This window comes from Halichoerus grypus, chromosome 11 (assembly GCF_964656455.1).
Source record: "Halichoerus grypus chromosome 11, mHalGry1.hap1.1, whole genome shotgun sequence".
Lineage (NCBI taxonomy): Eukaryota > Metazoa > Chordata > Mammalia > Carnivora > Phocidae > Halichoerus > Halichoerus grypus.
Genome location: NC_135722.1, coordinates 73,751,499 through 73,771,369, shown reverse-complemented (window position 1 = coordinate 73,771,369; position 19,871 = coordinate 73,751,499). Strand labels below are relative to the sequence as shown.

The following is a 19,871-nucleotide window of genomic DNA, read 5'->3' as shown; positions in this document are numbered from 1 at the left end:
ACACTAAATGAATCAGTAGCAGCTCTTTGCTATTACACAGTTCTCCCAGTTTCCCTGAATCTTTCTCATCCCTGGTCTTTGTACATTCTATTCTCTCACCATGATTCTTTCCCACCAATCTGTCTGGTTGACTGCTCCCCAGATGCCTTTTATTGCTCCCAAGACAGGGTTAGGTAACCCCTATCAGGGTCCCTGAATTCTGAGCTTTCCTACCACTCTCTAGTGTAATTATCCAGGTAACTGTCTATATCTGGTAATATATGGTCTCCTTCTACTAAGTTTCACGAATTCAAGGATCTTGTCTGACTTATTCACAACGCTCACATACTGCCAGATACACAGTAGGCATAATCAATAAATATTTACAGAATGAATGAATGAATGAATGAATGAAAACATTCTGTGGTGACTGTGGCATGCAATAGACAGAGAACCGAATAGGGAGCCCAGAAATAAACCCACACAGTATAGTCAACTAATCTTTAATAAAAGCACCAAGAACACACAGTGAGGAAAGGATAGTCTCTTCAATAAATGTTGGGAAAACTGGATATTCACAGGTGAAAGAATGACACTAGACCTCTATCTTCTACCACTCATAAAAAAATTAACTTGAAATGGATTAAAGACTGACATATCAGACCTGAAACTGTGAAACTAGAAGAAAACAGATGGGCAACAGACACTTGATATTGGTTCTGGCAATGATTTGTTGTATATGACACCAAAGCACAGGCAACAAAAGCAAAAGTAGACAAGTGGGCCTACATCAAACTAAAAAGGTTCTTGCACAACAAAAGAAACAATCAAGAGAGTGAAGAGGCAACCTACAGAAGGGGAGAAGATATTTTACTTAGAAATTATTTAGAAAGTATTGAAACTATTGTCACATAGAATCCAGGAATATGTCAAAATTGTTAAAGTAAGACTGGGGTTGAATTTTGTCCCCCCACCAAAAAGAAGATATGTTGAAGTCCTAACTCCTAGTACCTCAGGACATGGCCTTATTTGGAAAAAGGATCTTTACGTAGGCAATCAAGTGAAAGTGAGATCACTAGAGGGGGCCCTAATCCAATACGACAGGTATTCTATAAATATTAGGGGAAATTTGGACACAGAGAAGGACACGCATGGTGGGAAGATGATATGGAGAAACAGAGAAAGGCTGTGTGAAGACAGATACAAGGAGGATGCCTTGTGAAGACAGAGGACAGGAATGATGTATCTATAAGCCATGGATTGCCAAAGATGGCTGGCAAATCACTAGAAGCTATCAAGAGGTGAGGAAGAACCATCCTCTACAGGTTTCAGAGGCAGCGTGGTCCTGTTGACACCTTGATTTGGGGCTTCTATTTCCAGAACTGTATGACAAGAAGTTTCTATTGTTCTAAGTTACCTGGTTTGTGGTACTTTGTTATGGCAGCCCAAGCAAATGAATACAATGACCAAGAAAGTTTATTCCAAAAATTCAACGATGGGTCAGTATCAGGAAATGTGTCAACCATAGTCTATTATACATCAACAAATCAACAGACAAAACCCACATGGTGTCATCTATGCTGTAAAGGTATTTGATAAAAGCCAGCAGCAAATCTTAAAGACTCTGAGTATACTAGGAATAAAAAGAATTAAAGCCATAATCCAAGAACAAATATTATTCTAAACAGTAAAACTCTAAAACAATTTCATCTAAAGTCAGAAATTAGACAGTTTTGTCAGTAATCACTCTTATTATTTCATATTCTCTTGGTTTAAGCAAATGCAGTATGGCAAAAAATAACTGATATGAACAGTAGAAAAAAAGAGTTGAAGTTATCTATTTTTGTTAAAATGACTGTATATCTCAAAAAACCCTAAGAACCCCTAATAAAATGCCCACTAGAATTAAAAGACAGTCTGGCTTTTTTACTATATTAGCAATAAGTTCTTATATGGAAAGAGGAAAATATTCCACTTATAATAGTGACAAGAATTATGAAACACCTAAGCATAAATTTTAAAAAGAAGGCACAGAACCTATACAAAGAAAATTGTAAGATCTTATTGAAGAGCATAAACTGAGATATGAAGAAATGGAAAGCCATGTCATATTCCTGGACTGAGAAAACTTACTATTATAAAAGTGTCAATTCTTTTTATTTTTTAAGATTTTATTTATTTGTCACAGAGAGAGAGAAAGAGAGACAGACAGCGAGCACAAGCAGGGGGAGCGGCAGGCAGAGGGAGAAGCAGGTTCCCCACTGAGCAAGGAGCCCAATGCAGGGTCAGGACCCTGGGATCATGACCTGAGCCGAAGGCAGACGCTTAACCGACGGAGCCACTCAGGCATCCCAAAAGTGTCAGTTCTTTCAAAATTATATGTAAATTTATTTTGATTCCAAATAAAACCCAACAGGAAATTATCTGGAGAAACTGGATAAATTGAACTTAACTTTCATATAAAAATTTAAATTGGGTTTTTGTTTTATATCATATGTAAAATTATAATTCAAATGGATTAAAGACTTAGATGAAAAAATGTAAAATTCATTGAAGACACTCTAACAAACAGTGTATACTGTCAAGAAGTTGGAAAAACCGTGTTATTCCAGGAAGAAAATTCAGAAGCTGTAAACAGATACATGTGTCTGACAGATGGAAGTGTTTTTTTAAGGTTTTATTTATTTATTTGACAGAGAGAGAGAGTGCACAAGCAGGGGGAATAGTAGGTAGAAGCAGCGGGAAAAGCAGGCTCCCACCAAGCAGGGAGCCTGATGGGGGGCTCGATCCCAGGACCCCGAGATCACGACCTGAGCCAAAGGCAGATGTTTAAACAACTGAGCTACCCAGGTGCCCTGACAAAAGTTGAAAACTTTTTGTATGGTAAAAAGATATAAATAGAATTATAGGCAATAAATTTAGGAAATTGCTGTTGTAAACTGACAAGAAAAAAACATCCTAATAGAAAAATGAGCAAAGAATATAATTCATAGTCCACTGCCAATAAATATACAAAAATATACTCACTGTAGCCAGGGAAGTAGAAATTAAAGTACTACTGAGAAATCACTTTACACCCATCAGACTGACAAAAATCTAAAAGAGTAATAAAACCTCTTGCTGCTAAGGAGGAAAGAAAAAGGTGCGCACATACAGAGACGGGAGAAATATGATCTGACAACAAATGTTTTAAAATTAAAGCATTCAGGGGCACCTGGGTGGTGCAGTTGGTTAAGCATCCGATTCTCAGTTTTAGCTCTTTGCGATCTCCGTCATGGGATCAAGCCTCACAAGGGGCTCCATGCTCAGCACGGAGTCTGCTTCAGATCCTCTCTCCCTCAGCCCCTCCTGCCTGTGTGCTCTCTCCAACAAATAAATCTTAAAAAAACGCATATGTTTTCATTCAGCAATTCCTTTTTTTTTTTTTTTTATAAAGGGAGAGAGAGGGCGGGCAGGCAGAGGGAGAGAATCTTAAGCAGGTTCCATGCCCAGCGCAGATCCCGGGGCTCGATCTCACGACCCTGAGATCATGACCTGAGCCAAAATCAAGAGTTGGACGCTTAACCGACTGAGCCACCTAGATGCCCCCAGCAATTCCATTCTTAGGAAGCTGTTCCAAGATATATGTATGAGGATGTTTTTTACAGTATTATTTATTTGTGCAAAAATCTAGAAAGACTTGAATTAATTTCAAATGAATTGGTTCTGAAAAACAGTTGAATAAATTTTAATACATTTACATCATGGGTTATTATTAAGCCATTATACAAAATGAAATAGACCTAAACAAGTTGATTTGTAAGGATTTGCAAAGGATATTGCTGAGTGAACAAAAACAAAACACAGAAAAGTGTGTATAATGTAATCCAATTTTTAAAAAAGTTAAAACCCCAAAATAGGTATATGACTACATACCTATGTGTATATATATTCACACACACACGAGTTCATAGATATGAAAAAGTACAAAATGACACATACTGAATAGTTAACCTGTGTTATCTGGTAGATGGGGTATAAGGGGGGTAGAGAAACAGAGCAAAGGAGAAAGGGAAAAGCAAGAAAAAAGAGACTGCATGAAAATCACTAGTGTAAGTTGTGATGCAATTTATTAAAAATTCTATATATTCTACATGAGTATATATTGATTTTCCTAAGAAATGAGGGAAAAAAAGATGTTTTCCTCCTGTCTTCTAGAGATGTCCATGATATATAGTTAAAAAGCAGTTGAGAATAATGTACTTATTATACACTTATTTCTGTAAAGGGACGCTCAGCTCATCCCTTCTATATGTGTGCACAAGCCAGAAAAAAGTTACAGAAGGCTACACACTAGTTTGTTAGCACTGGATATCTCTGGAGTCCAACCTGGGATTGGAGATAGCAGTGGGATAATTAGCTTCTTCTTTACATATCTTTATGTGTTTTATTTCTTGAAAAAAACAAATCAATGAAGAAAGCCAAATGCCTATCCAAGCCAGTGTGAAGCAGGCTCAGTGTGGGCTGTGATGACGCAGAATTCACACCGAAAAACATTTAGTTTGAAATAAAAAAAAAAATAACACAAAAACCATTTTGTGAGAGGGAAAAAAAAGATACTCATGGGGGCAGGACCCAATTTAAATTTTTGTGTGTCAAGCCTTTAGAAATAAGAGTCCTAAATGTCACACAGATTTTATGTAACAGATAGGGAAACCATATATACTTTCCTTTTTATCCATCTGTCCTCCGATCACAGAATCTGTCACCAGGGCCAAAGAAGGCAGAATGCTTGAAGAATGCTTCTAACTCTCTGATGCTAGAACACTTACCATTATGGGAACGAGAACCTACTCTCACAGAAATACAGCATCATGGAGAACCCCTACTCCAACTTCCTCATGTCATAGCTGAGGAAACTGAACTGGCCACCCATGCTCATCTTTTATCCTCTCCATTCTCTCAATGGCAGGGACATTATTTTATTTTAGAATTTTCTCTCAGAGCAAATAAATGCTAAAGAAGTAACAATGGTATTTCCTTAGTTTGATAAATAAAAGTTCTCCTATCTACATATAAAAACCCACCTTCAAGGGCTATATTGAGCTAGGGAAATGAAAGGCACAGAGCCTGTTTTAGCTGCCCTGTGTTAATCTATAGAGCCAGTGGTTCAAACCACAAGGTCAATCCTCAGTCATTCATTTGTTCATCCTCCCTTATATTCAATCAACATCCAGTGAACACTTACTATACCCCTGACATTTTGAGGTGCTGGTGCGACAAACATGAATAAAACGTGGTCCCTGTTCACCATCCAGTCGGGAAGTGACAGGCTACCAAACAAGTGAGACCAAAATACAAACCAAGTGTGGATGGACCAGTTCACTCTGACTGGGGTTTCAGGGGTGGCTTCATCAAGGGTAAGGCTGACATGTGAGTCAGGCCATGTAAGATGCAGGATTTCAGAGATAACAGCAGGAGCAAAAGCAAGCACGTAGCATGTTGGAGGAAACGATCAGAATTTAGCCCAATCCAAGAAAAGAGCAAAGGAGAAAACTCGAAATTCAAATGTTCTAGGCTGAGGATAAAAATTAAGTTTAATCCAAGTGCAAGATAATTTGCCGCCCAACCCCTGCCTGCCTGACACACAGGAAATGCTTAGTAAATAAGGTCTGGGTAAATCCTGACTAACTCTGTAATCTCTCGGTTCGATTTACTGAATGATTTCAGCGTTATTACCATGTACCGTCCGGGGTCTAAATCTCCCATCATTCCTTTCAGGTGTGTGTTTTCCTTTTGGACAGCTTTATATCTCATATCTGAGACCTGAAAGCAGATCGGTAGGTAAAAGTGAGTGTAAAATACATAATAAAAGCTCACAATTGTATTAAAATTAATTTTATTAACCTAAATGTTTTCTAAGTGTAGTGAAGAGAAACACTGATTAGGCATGATCATCCTAAATCAGTATTTGCATTCAGTTCTCTCTTTGGCAGCCCTCACTTAACCCTCCTTTCCTGATCAGTGCTAAATTAAAAACACATACTGACAATAACAACTCATTTACTTTTTTCTTTCCAATTCTAAAATTCCATTTCTCACTTCTATTTTCTATTGTATGCAAATAAGCACCAGAAAAATCACAACTTATTTTTATTTTTTAAAGATTTTATTTATTTATTTGACAGAGAGAGACACAGTGAGAGACGGAACACAAGCAGTGGGAGTGAGAGAGGGAGAAGCAGGCTTCCCGCTGAGCAGGGAGCCCGATGCGGGGCTCGATCCCAGGACCCTGGGATCATGACCTGAGCCGAAGGCAGACGCTTAACGACTGAGCCACCCAGGCGCCCTGAAAAATCACAATTTAAAAAAAAAACGCTCCAATAACACTGCCCATGGAGTTCTTCACTACCTAATTAATTTTTACAATATGCAAATGTAACTTTTATATTTAATTTTGTTCTTTCTAATATGTCTGCCAAGCTACCCTCTTTCTTTTTGGTGACTATTTCATTTCGTCTAATGTATTTATTTTTCCCTGATTTCTTCTATTTGACAGTACTTAGACATAGTATCTGCTCTTTTATCATATAGGCCTCATTTCTATATAAAACACTTCCCTTGAAATGATTTACTTTCATAGATTATAAAATATATTCTCCTTAACAAAAATCTAAAAACATAGAAAAATATAAAGATGAAAATAAGAATCATCCATAATCCAACTCCCCAGATCACTGCTAACACCTCTCAATATCTTTTCTGAGGGGCGCCTGGGTGGGTGAGTGGTTAAGCGTCTGCCTTTGGCTCAGGTCACAATCCCAGGGTCCTGGGATCGAGCCCCGCATCGGGCTCCTGCTCAGCAGGAAGCCTGCTTCTCCCTCTCCCACTCCCCCTGCTTGTGTTCCGTCTCTCGCTGTGTCTCTCTCTGTCAAATAAATAAGTAAAATCTTTAAAAAAAAGTCTCTTTTCCTACACAGGTACAGCCTATGCTATTATCCCCTCTATGCTGTGTTCCTGTGTACTGTACAAATTAATCACAGTTTAAGGTTTATAACTGGACAAAGGCTGACTCTCGTTTTTATAATACACAGGGTTTAAATAGCCATCTTTTTGGTGAAGTGACCCTCAAATGCCTAGAAAGTTATAGAATGGTGCTCTCAAAGCCTCTCGATTTGGAGAAAAAAAAACAAAAACAGATAACAGGTCACCAATTTGATGATGAGTGAGGGATTGAGGGAATTTCAAAAGAAATAGGAAGAAAGGAAGGGAGGAAGGAGGAAAAAAGGAAGGGAGGGAGGACTTTGAAGTTACTTGCAGGATTTTAACAGCAGAATGGTATAATTGCTGTTTGTTTACCATGAACCATGCTGTACATTGAGTCAATGTTCAGTAAATATGGACTAATTTTCATGTTTCAACATCCTTTTTTAAAACCCCAAGATATGGGGTGCCTGGGTGGCTCAGTCGGTTAAGCATCTGCTTTCTGCTCAGGTCATGATCCTGGAGTTTTGGGATGGAGCCCCACATCAGGTTCCTTGCTCAGCGGGGAGCCTGCTTCTCCCTCTGCCCCTCAACCCGCTCTCATGCTCTCTCTCTCTCAAATAAATAAAATCTTAAAAAAAAAATCCCAAAATAAATACATAAAATTGGGGTGAGAAGTATCCACAAAAAGCTGGAATAGAGGCTTTTTTTTTTTTAAAGACAAAAATATTAATGGAACTACAGGACACAAATTCAAGAACAAATCTTTGACTAGAGCATACTGTGGGAGGTGATCAAAATATGGGTCACAAGGAAATGTTAGGATGAGATTTAATGCAATTATCTTGTGTCGTCACTTTTGCCCTCGTTCTGTTTTGATGACACTTTGCATTATTTTGTAAAGGCTTTATGTGGCTCCAGCAAGCATTTCTGTGAGGCTAGTCTCAGACTGAACACTGAGAAATGCAGTGCTTTGCTGGTCATCGAGGAAAACCACGGTCTGCACTGGGCAAGACAGTGACCCGGACAAGGGCTGTCCTGCCCGCTTGCGTACCTGTTGTTTTGCTAACATTTTTTCTTTTATTTCTAACTCCATTTTTAACTGTCTTTCCAGAAGGGCAGCTTTCTTCATGATAGTTGCTATAGTGATCTCCTTCTGATGAAGCTCCTCTGTTAGGTCAGAGATTTCGTTCCTCATTCTTTCCTGCTCAGAGCCATGGTACTCTTCCTCCTGATAGAGTTGGCTTCTTATCTGCAGCAGAGACATTCCGGCAAATATTAACAAATCTTTTTATTTATCAAGCAGCTTAAAGCTTGTGTTCAGTCTTCCTGTCCTTTGGCAGGCCCCACTTTACCCTCCTTTTCCGATCAATGTTGAATTAAAAACAGATACTTAAAATAAATGACTCATTTAACTTTTTTCCTTTCAAATTCAAAATTCCATTTCTCACTTCTATTTTCTATTGGATGCAAATCGTCACTTACTACTGATGCTACTTTGATAACTACTTTGACAGGAAGGTGAAGAAAATATTATCAAGCACTTACCTCCCAGCATAACTGAGGGATAATTAGTATACAAAAACTGCACGTAATTATCGTAGACAGTTTGGTGAATTTGGACATACACTCATGTTACTATCACCACAATCAATATAATAATCATACCCATTACCTCCAAAAGTTTCTTTGTGTTCCTTTTTTTGCTTTAAATTTGTGTGTGTGTGGTAAGAACACTTAACATGGGATCTACCCTCTTAAAATTTCAAGCGTCAACTATAGACACTGTGCTGGAACTTCATACCCGTCAAACGACCACTGCAGAATGCGTGGTGGAAAAGCCTTAGACCCACTAACCAGAGGCGGATGGACCAAGCATGTTTTTAGGGAGAAAAAACTGGCCGAGAAAGGTTAAGTGACTTGCTCAAGGTCATAAAGCTATTAACTGGCAGAGCTGGGACTAGAACCTAGGACTCTTAGCTTTAAATTCAGTGCCTTTTTGACTAACTTGTGTGTACTGTTTATGACTAAACAGTATGTTTTTCAGAATCATGTTATAATAAATTTCAAACTTAATGTGTGTCTGAAAATGCATCACCTCCCTGCCCTTAAGCCTGTGGAGTCCCTTGTTCCTAAGCAGGTTAGGCCTTCCCCGTCAGCAACCTTTGGATCAGCTTGGGCTCCTCCCTACCCTTGTTGTGCCGACTGCACTCAGGCAGCAAATTCTGTCCCTTGCACTTCAACTTCTAAATCTCTCCTCTGCTCTCCATTTCTACTACTACTGTCTTGATCCAGCCTCTTACCACCTTTCTAGAAATCATTCACTGTCTCTAATTCTTGAGATTTGAAGATAAAGTGAATAGTCAGCAATCTCAAGAAAATCATAGTCCATTGGGGGAAACAAAAATCAACAGTTACAACACAGAGTAGCAATCCACGTCAGCGGTATGTGGTGGAGGGGTCCTTAACCCAGCCTGGGGATGTCAGGATGGGCTTCCCAGAGGGGGGGTGGACATCAGACAAATACTGAAGGACGAATGGAAGCCAGATGGAAGGCAGGCATGGAGAAGGACCCAGGGCAACGAGTGCAGGGAAGACTCTGGGGATGAAAGAATGCACGCCCAGTGAAGCAAGACGAGTCTCGGGTGGCTGGGACGCGGCGTGTTGTGAGAAATAAGGCTGGAGAGTTTAACGGAGCCCATCCATGAAGAGATTTAAATGAATTTCCTCAGGGCACTTACTTCTAAAATTGATTTTTTTTTTTTCATTTAATCTTTAAAGATTTCAGGATCTATCTGTAAAAGAATAAGGGCACTCTTTCTTTTTTTAACATAGCCAGAACACCAATATAAGATCTTAAAAATATTAGCAATTCCTCAATATCATCAAATATCCAGGAAGTATTCAAATTTAAAAATGTATCAGGACTGTAATGAATGTTTTTTGTTTATCTGAATTGGGATCTAAATATGGGGACTGGCTCATATCTTTATAAAGCCCCTCTTTTGTGTGTGTTTGTGCGTGTTCTATGTAGTCTACATACATCATCTCATTTAATCCCAGCAACAGTTCTCTATTTTGCGGAATGAGAAGTTAAGTACGTAACTTTTCACAGTCACATTCCTGGCGATAGGCAGTCTGATTCTAAGACCTTACCCACCGTGCTACGTAACCCCTATGAGCTGAACCCTGGAAGGTTGTTCACACAGTGGAAAAAGCTAGCGTGGGATGACCTAATGTGGAAAGGATGCATGTCCCGAAGGAAGACCTGATCTGTCCTCAGCTCTATACCACCAACCCCTCATGTGATTCTATTCCTATTATTAATATTTTTAGAGTTTCAGAGTTGGGGGGCACCTGGGTGACTCAGTCGGTTAAGCATCTGACTCTTGATTTTGGCTCAGGTCATGACCTCAGGGTCGTGAGATCGAGCCCCATGTTGGGCTCTGCACTGGGCATGGAGCCTGCTTAAGATTCTCTTTCTCCCTCTCCCGCTGCCTCTCTCTCTGCCCCTTAAAAAAAAAAAGTTTCAGAGTTGGACATGACCTTAGGGGTCTCATGGTCCAACCCCAACCCCATCATTGAACAGATGAGAGAGAGAGAGAAAAAAAGACTCCCAGGGAAGGGAATGGACTGGGCCCAAGTTATCCAGCTCCTAGGAGCAAAAGGGAAGACTGGGAGAGAAGAGTACAAAATACCCTCACCCCAAGGACAGTGTTACAAGTCTCCTTTCATCTCCAGTCTTCTCTGATTTTTTTCTTTACAATTTATTTGATGAAACAACGGGGTTCTTCTGTGGTTTATCCCAGTTTGGATTTTGCTGATTGCATCCCTGTTGTGTAGTTAACAGTTTCCCTTAAAATGGAACTTTCAAAATGTAAAAAAAAATGAATATACTATTATGAAAAAGGAGTAAACTGTTTTTATTACTTTCAGAGCATTTAGATATTAAAACAACATGCTCTACTGCAAAGCTTCCCTCTAAATGAGATTAATTTACCGAGCTCTAAATGACTTTTGGCTTTATTAAAAATGTCAATTTTATCACGAAGTACATGACAAAAATAGTTCTACACTGAAAAAAGAGAAAGAAATAAAACACTTGCAAGATTCCTAATACATGGTTCTTGTTGCTTTTATTACAAGAGAACGAAAATGCTCTCCAAAAACACTTCCTGGGAGCTATAGCTATTTATACACAATTCATTTGTTACCTTTTCTGCACAGCAGTGCATTATCTAGAGGTCTCCAAGAGCCTATGAAGAGAATTTGTGCCTAGTATTCTCTCCTTCCATATTGAAACTATGCGATGTCAGTAGATTCCTTGTTATTCAAAGTGTTACTGAGTGTATGAGGTTAAGAACAGTGTAACTATACTTCAGGTGGCTTTAATCAACCTTTGTATCATAATGCCTTCATTGGGGATACCAGCAAAGAAAGAGTTTTTTAAAGTTATATGTTTAAATAGCAGTGAAATCAATTTCATGGGATGATGTGAAAAATAAAAGGAAAATGATCATTAATTCATAACAACTTTTCTACACTTAATTTAAAGCTACTTGACAGTCAGCTCGGTGGGAGACAGGATTTGTCTTTTGCATCACTGCATTTCCTACAAAAACAAGCAGAATAGCTGTAGTCCTACTAGATGCTCAATAAATATATGTTGAATTTATACAAATGGCCACTGAATTTATGAGCCGATACAATTATGGGAGACCTTCACCTTGATATTGATTCATTTGTTCTCCAAATATTTATTTTCACTTTTGTATGTCAGGCTCTGTGCTGGGATAGATGATGATTCGAAGCCATGTCCAGGTTTTCCCTACTTTTAACAACGGTTTAGATCATATAACATTGAATATTTAGGTGTGATCCTCAAACCCAAAGACCAGAGATGTGGGTAGTAGCCATGATAAGCTCATGGAAAGGAAGCCCCTACTGGATTTTGCTAGAGGGAGAAGAGAATATACTTTTTGTAGAGAGTTGAAAACCACAGGTTTTCTAGGACAGGGCCCAGGCTTATTCATCCTTGTGTTCCTAGCTCCTGGCAGATTACCTGGCATGGGTTAGGTGCTCAGGGACAAAAGGTAACCAATAACAGTAGCAGCCTTCCCTCACTAGGCGCCTCCTCTGAGCTAGGAAGGCCCTGTTCTAAGCTCTTTATATGCATTTTTTAAATGGATTTTAACTTAAGGGAAGAGTATGAGCTCTGGAGTCAGATTGCCTGGATCTGAACCTGACCTCTGCTGCCCAGTAGCTGTGTAATATTGGGGGAAATTACCCAACTTCTCTGTGCCTCAATGTCATCAAATGTAAAAAAAAGATAGTATTAGTACCTTCCTTATAAGGTGGTTGTGAGGAATCAATGAGCTGAGATTTGTTAGGCCCTCAGAGAGTCCCTCCTGGCCCATGGGGAGTGCTATTTAAGTAGCAGGGTTATTGGTATCCCCTTTAAGCCTCATCACAGTTGTATGAGGCAAGTGCTAAGGATCCCACCCCCATCCTAGAAATGAGGAGCCTGAGCAACTTGCACAGGCAACTTCCCCGAGCTTAGGTACCTACTAGACGGTTGGAGGCCTGAGTCTGGGCTCTCACACTTCTTGCCATAAGCTACTTGCAATGAAGCCACAGTCTCCCAGTGGCACAATGAAGACCTAAGGTTTGTGTTTGTTACAGCATCACGCAGAAGAATGTCGGAATTAGCAGCCTGGTAGGTTATTATCTTAGGGGAAAATATAGAAGGGAAAAGAAGGGAATGAAAAGGAAGGTTTTTTTCCCCCTTTTGTGTTCAGGGACTTCAGATCTGCCTGGAAGAATGAAGCCCATTATTTTCCATACCTTGTTCAATTCTTTTTCATGATTTGGTTGATCTAGGGTCACTGAAAACAGCTCTTTCCTTTTCCTTTCTGGTTCTTTAGTAGAAGGTGAATAAGATGATTCAAGTCTACAAATTAAATAATGTGAATAAAAATTAACCTTAACTTGGTAAACTCTCATGATTATATTGTTAATTTACACTATTGTAGGTTGCAGAGATAGATTATTAGTTTATTGGAAATATTTCTACTTCCAGATTGCAAATTCTAATACATTCAGATCCCCTAAGTATTTACATATTTAACTGAGTGCAAACGGTTTGAGTGAAAAAAAAGGTAACAATTAAAATGGAATTTCAATTATGTCTTGAAAATTGGCAGAATACTGGGTTTGCATATATAGATAAGATTTTTATATAAGAAGACTGTTTCCTATAATAAGATAGCTTGGGAACCCCTTAAAAAAAAAGGAAACACATCTAACTTGCTTGTACATCATGGAAAGGAACCATGTCAGGAGAAGTCTGAGGGGAGCAACTACTCCATAAAAGTGACCCAAAGTGACTAAATCTGACAGTCTACCCACAGAAAGCTCAAATACATCTGTTCTTTGGCTGCTTAATTTATAAAGTGGAATTGCCATCACATATGGATACCAGAGGGGAAAAGCAGAAACTAGTATAAAAAGTACAATTTCTACAGGAAGTTTGGAGAAGTACAAGCAAGTTCACTTCTAGATCAGGAAAGCTGATAAATGAAAAATCATTAAAACGGAAAATAAAGATAGCCAGGCCAGGACAGTAGCATGCTTTCTATTGCTTGACTAATCTGGTCAAGTCTGGCGTTTTGAGGAATGTGCCTACCTGTAAGTGAATACAAGTTCAGATTTCCAAAGAACTTTTTAAAAGGTTCCATAAATCACAAACTTAAACCACACAAAACAAAATCTGAGCAATGATAGAGAAATAACTGATGTAAACATTGAAAATAAAGGGATCTTTTAAAAGGTGTAAATTTATAGTGATATCTTGAGGTACTTGTATCTAGACCGGGTTGCCTTTCTTCTGATTATCAAATATATGTGTTAACTGTAGAAAACAGAGTGTACCAGAGTATATGCTGCTATAATGTTATCATCGGGGAAAAAGCATTGTTGGCATTTTTGTGTATATTAATTGTCTTTTTTTCTATGTATGTGTGTATAAATACATGTTTCCCATACAGTTAGAATGTACAGTACACATTATTTTTCAGTCCCCTTTTGTTTCCTACTCAGTAATATAGTGTGAGCATTGTATCCAATATTCTCCTCCAACATTATTTCAGAATCAGTCTTAAATTTTTCTTATTTGCTTTTATTTGAAAGGGGTGAAAAATGACATTTCCTATTTTTCAATTCTTCCTAAGCAATTTCAGGGAGTGGAATGCTGAACTGATTGAGAAAAAACAAAAGAACAACAACAACAAAAAACAACCTCATGATGGTCTCGTAAATTTCACTGAGCGACTGGAACAAATGTCAAAGGTCAATGTGGACAAGTTCAAAGGAGAAAACAATAATTATGCTGATACAACATGCTAATAATAATATATAAAGGAATTATCATTTGTCATGTACGAAAGGAGTGTTGGAATTATTTTTAATAACTCTCAGAACGTATCAGCCCAAGGTGCTTCTGTAGCTAAAGAAAAAGGAAAAGCTAACAAAATCTTAGCATTATTGAGAAAGGTTCTGAAAATGAATAAAAGCATTACTATGCTACGTGTATAAAACTGCACTTAGGAGCCTGGGCTGCTTCACCTTAATACAACTGGAAAGAAGAAACAGAGTCCAAAGGAAAGAAACCCAACCAGTAAAGAGGCTAGAATCACCTTCATATGAGAACAAACCAAAAGGATGAGAAACTTTCAATGGGAAAGATGAAGGCTAAGAAGACTAGGCCCAAAGTCTGAAATACAATGGAAGCTGTGAAAAGATAAATTATCTGTCTTTCCATCAGATCTCAGAATAGAAGAACTGAGGAATACCCTCCAAATAAGAAAGCTACAGTTTGGAGACCAAAACAAATACCAACTTAAATAAAGAATGGCATTAGGCACAACAACAGAATTGTATTGGCCAAATATGTGAATAACTGTGAGATTTCAGATGAAGCCATGTCTTGAAGGAAAGTTGGCAAGGTCTGGAATTCAGCACTGGCCTTGGGAGACACATCCACAGAAAGTACTACAATGCTCTTCCATAAAACCACAGTTACACAGGGTGTGAGAGGTTTGCTTTTCTAGGAAATTTCTTATGTTTTTAGGCATATACATCCTTAGTACAAAGACATTTCTCACCATCTCACCACACTGGCGCCTCATATTTTCCCAGTAGATTTATTAATCATCATTGATGATGATCTATAGCTTGCATATGGAGCACTCTATAATGCTGACTGGCTAATAGGCATTCTACCGTCCTTGGTGAGACATAAGATAGGTCATTTTTAGGAAGCTAAATTTGCCATTTGTTTAAGTGTAGAGCTCAAAAAAATTCGAGCAGGTCCTACAACTTAAAGAAATAATCATTGCCTTTAAAACAAGGTAATCATCTTTCAACAAAATATCCCTTACCATTTGGTTAGTCAGTTTTTAAAATCCTATCATTGGCCTTGAGATCTGAGAAGGATTCAAGTTCCAATGAGAATTTGAACATCAACGAATGGTTCAAACAGTCAGACTTTCTACTCACATGCATAAATATTTCATAATCCTTAGCAGTCCCATTTCCCTGTGGTTCTGGAATACACAATATCTGTCTGATTTTTAAAAGAGGAAAAAAACCTGTTCTAACAAAACCCTTAATGGAACTGACAAGGTAGTGAGTATGGAGACCAAAAGAAATACAACATTTACAAGTGAAAAAGTTAGTAACAGGTTTATAGACAATCAAAATAAAAGCATTTGAAAATATGGAATAAATCTTATTTATCAATATATACAATTAAATATCAGCTCTATACTACTTTTTTTTACAATATCCTGAAAAATAAAAGTTCCAAGAAAATATCTGACTCACTGTGATACGTAAGTATCTATAAATCAGAATATGATACAATTATCTAGGTAAGTAAACATGTTCATTTTGAAGATGAAATAATCATGGATTTTATTTTTAATACCAAATGTTATCCAATAATTAACAGCATGTTAATACAAAACAAATAGACTTTTAATTCTAGTTTTAAATATAAAACTGTTAAGATACTCAGGCATCGTGTCTTGAACCGTTTCTCTCAGGCTGCTGAGAATAAGAATATACCTTTTTTTACTTTCTTGAGTATTTTGGCACTCTCCTATTTTTAATAATTCTCTGTGCAGCTGCAATCGTTCCATTTCTATAATTCTCAAGAGATCATCACGTGACTGTAACTCACTTTTCACCTCTGAGAGTCCTGCTTCCATGGCCTACATAAAAACATCAAACAGGTCCAGTGCTCACATTTGGATATCATGATTACAATATATTTAAAAACATTTAATATCTATGAACCAGCCTAATTCCAGATTAACTGGTGTCGAGTCCTTGGTTGGCTCTGTCTTACAGAATTTCATTCCTTCAGTCATTTACTCAACAAATATTTGCTGAGTCCTCATTATGTGCTCAACACTGAAGTTACAGACATAGACTCTGTTCTCAGTGGGCTTACAGTCTAGTGATAAGGAGTAATCATTAATCACACAAATCCGGGCACACTGTATGTGAGTCTGAGAGAATTATAAAGGTATGTAAAAAATATTAATGTGTAAAATTTGGATTAATGCCAATAATGCCCAATTTAAAGACAATAGCCAGGAAGAATCTAATTTCAAAGCTGGCCTACACAGTGAGTTATAAACCGTGGTCTACGGCTCCACTGTTGCCCAGTAATAGCCCTACTTTATCTGGCAACTAGAAACACCAGCAATCCTGTGAATCCAGTGTTTTATTTTGTTGATAAGAGGCTTGAGCAAGTTTAAAAGCTGTTGGAAAGCATCTAGGCAGGAGAGAGGAGGAGTAACAGTAATGGTGTTGGTTCTTGGGAAGGTAAGTGGAGTGGGTCCCAAAGCCCAGGTGGAAGAATTGCCTAAAGCAAAAGGAAAGAAGGAAGGAAGATGGAATGTAGACAAGTATATGCAACTGGATATGGAGAGATAAGACAGCGGCTCTCTGTTGGCTTCTATTTTCCTTGTGAAGTAAAAAGATGGCACTAGAAGGAGAAGGGGAGATAGGGGCAAGGGAATGATTTTTTTAAAAGATTTTATTTATTTGAGAGAGAGTGTGCACGGGGGTGGGGTGGGGGGAAGAGGGGCAGAGGAAGAAGCAGACTCCCTGCTAAGTGGGAGCCTGATGCAGGCTCGATCCCGGACCCTGGGATCATGACCCGAGCCAAAGGCAGATGCTTAACTGACTGAGTCACCCAGGCGTGCCCATGGGAGTGATTTTTGAGAGTGGAGAAGGTTTGAAATGGCCTGCAATGAAATGGATAATTAGCTGATTGGAGCAACAGAAGAGGATTCCTGGCAGTGTTGAGTACTCATTTGAGATTTGTGACCATGACCCGATGAGTGATTTTCTCCAGCAGTACTTGGCTGTTCTCTGGGAGAGAGGTTATGGCAGAGTCCTTTCAAATCATCAGGTTTCTTCTACTCACTTATGCAGGGAAACTAATATTTATTAAATGTATCTGACCCAGGTCATCAAATCCATTGCCACTTTTAGTAGATGAGGAAATTGAGGGCCAGACTTGGTCCAGAATCACAGAGCTTACAAGTGGCAGATTTTAGAAAAGACAAATCCAGGTCTTTTGGAACATTCAAAATGCAAAAATAATTTGTTTCATGCAACATTAGTGAAACAGCCCTGTAGTTTATTGGCAAAGACAGGGTGGGGTGTTACAAGGGCAGGAGGTTTCTCTGCTAATAAAGGCTGTAGGAAACACTACGGACATCTTTAAAAATCATTTGTTCGATAACTCTGTATATATCAATAACAGATTTATATATAATCCACGTACCATAATATTCACCCATTTACAGTATATAATTCAGTGGACTTAGTATGTTCACGAAATTGTGCAGGCATCACTACTAATTCCAGAACATTTTCATCACAACCAAAATAAACCCAAAACCCATCAGTAGTCACTTCCCATTTTCCCTCCCCCTAGTCCCTGGCAACTACGAACGTACGTTCTGTCTCTATGGAACTACCCACTCTGGACATAGTCTTTGCGACTGGCTTCTTTCACTCAGCATAATGCTTCCCAGGTTCATCCATGTTACAGCATGGATCAATATTTTATTCCTTTTTGGTGATGGATAATATTTAATTGTATGAATATACCACACTTTTGTTTATTAGTTCATCAGTTGCTGGACATTTGATGTTTCTTCTTTTTGGCCATTATGAATAACACTGCTATAAAATTTCATGTACAAGCTTTGGGCATATGTTTTCTTATTCATTAATTCTTACCCCAAAATTCACAGAGCCTAGAAATATAATTATGCAGACAGTATAGGACATATGAGTTCCCAGAGAAACTTTTTTTTTTTTTTTTTTTTTAACCAAAGCCTTAAATTTATACATTTTCCGGGAGACCTAGAGACCTGGGTTTGGGGAAGGACCTCGCTGTAATACTTTAGCCCCAGAAGTTCCTGGGCTGACTTGGAAATAAGAGGATAAATATATTCCAATAGGTGATTTAATAAACTTGTTTGGATAAAGGTGTGTTTGGATAAAGTCCCTGTTTCAAACAGTGGGGATTTTTCAGATGAGCCTAAAATTTCAAAATAAACAAAAGAAATGTGAAACAATCGATTCGCAAGTAGAAAAACAAATTGACTTGATGTGACTGTCATCCATTACTTTGGCCAATTGAAGAAGGCACCATCTGGGCTCCCTGCCTTGCAAATTTGCCACCACTTGAAGCTGCATGTGGGCAACTAGGTCTTCCTTCAGTCAGGGAAGGGGAGTATAAAAAGGGCCTAGCTCCGGGCCAATTTGAAATGCAGAGTCACCATGGACTAGGGTTAATTAAAATTCTGTAAAATGTGATAATAATAGTTTATTTCTTTACTGTTATTAGAAAAGAATACCTATAAGACTGATATTTGGAGATACCATGTCACTAAGGAAAAAAAGCTTATTTGTGATCTAGCTAACCCTGGTAAGAGAATTTATGTCAAAATTGAAACTTTTCATAATATAAATCAATAATAATGATTTGACACGTTTTTCTAACATGAATGAATACGCAAAAGATTTTAATTATAATTGACAGAATTATGTAAATTGACTATAAAAGTATGAGAAAACTTTGTTGATATAGATAAATTGAGAGTTGTTTTTTGACTTATGCAATATCCCTTTGAATTCAATGTTAATAATACTGAGTTGACACAGATTAGTGAATTTGTTTAACTTAGATGTAGCTTTAAAATTGGCATGCTTTTGCATAAAAGCCAAATTAATTATTTGTCACTGTGGATGCAAATATTTAGGAAAGTGACTCTTTGGTACCTGATTCAGTGACTAAAACACTCTCAAGTTTCTTTGGAACAACTTAGGTACGTAAATCTACCTTTTTTTAAAAACTCGACCCCCAACACGGGGCTCAAATTCACAGCCTCAAGATCGAGAGTTGCATGCTCTACCGACTGAGCCAACCAGGGGCCCCTGTACATCTACTTTTTTAAACTGTAAATTTTATGACATCTAAACACAGGTCAAGTATTTCCAGTGACTACTTGGCTTCCAAATTGGGAGATATGCTGTAAGTGTAAATACACACCAGATTTTGAGGACTTAGTATGAAAAGAAATGGAAAATATCTCATTATTTCATTAATAACTTTTTACATTGATTGTATGTTGAAATGATAACACTTTAGATATATGATGGACTGAGTAAAATATATTACTATTATGTATTAATTTCACCCATGTCTTCTGTCTTCTTTTGATGTGGTTACTAGAAAAACTTAAATTATATTTGTGGCTTGCATTATATTTCACTGCACAGTGTGGTTCTAGTACGTTAACGACCCACTAACAAGCACACTAAAAGGTCCGTGTTGGGGG

At 38.0% G+C, this 19,871-nt stretch overlaps 1 protein-coding gene across 4 annotated transcripts in view; it reads right to left on the bottom strand.

The window, feature by feature from the left end:
- The window catches only part of DEUP1 (deuterosome assembly protein 1), an 81,881-nt gene that overhangs the window by 21,176 nt on the left and 40,834 nt on the right, over positions 1–19,871 (bottom strand). For all 4 annotated transcript variants that reach the window (XM_078058682.1, XM_078058683.1, XM_078058684.1 and 1 more), the window contains 4 exons: positions 16,069–16,214; positions 12,787–12,892; positions 7,997–8,194; positions 5,698–5,784 (listed from right to left, as the gene is read on the bottom strand). In XM_078058682.1, coding sequence (XP_077914808.1) covers positions 5,698–5,784; positions 7,997–8,194; positions 12,787–12,892; positions 16,069–16,214 — 537 coding nt within the window. The remainder of the gene's footprint in view (positions 1–5,697; positions 5,785–7,996; positions 8,195–12,786; positions 12,893–16,068; positions 16,215–19,871) is intronic.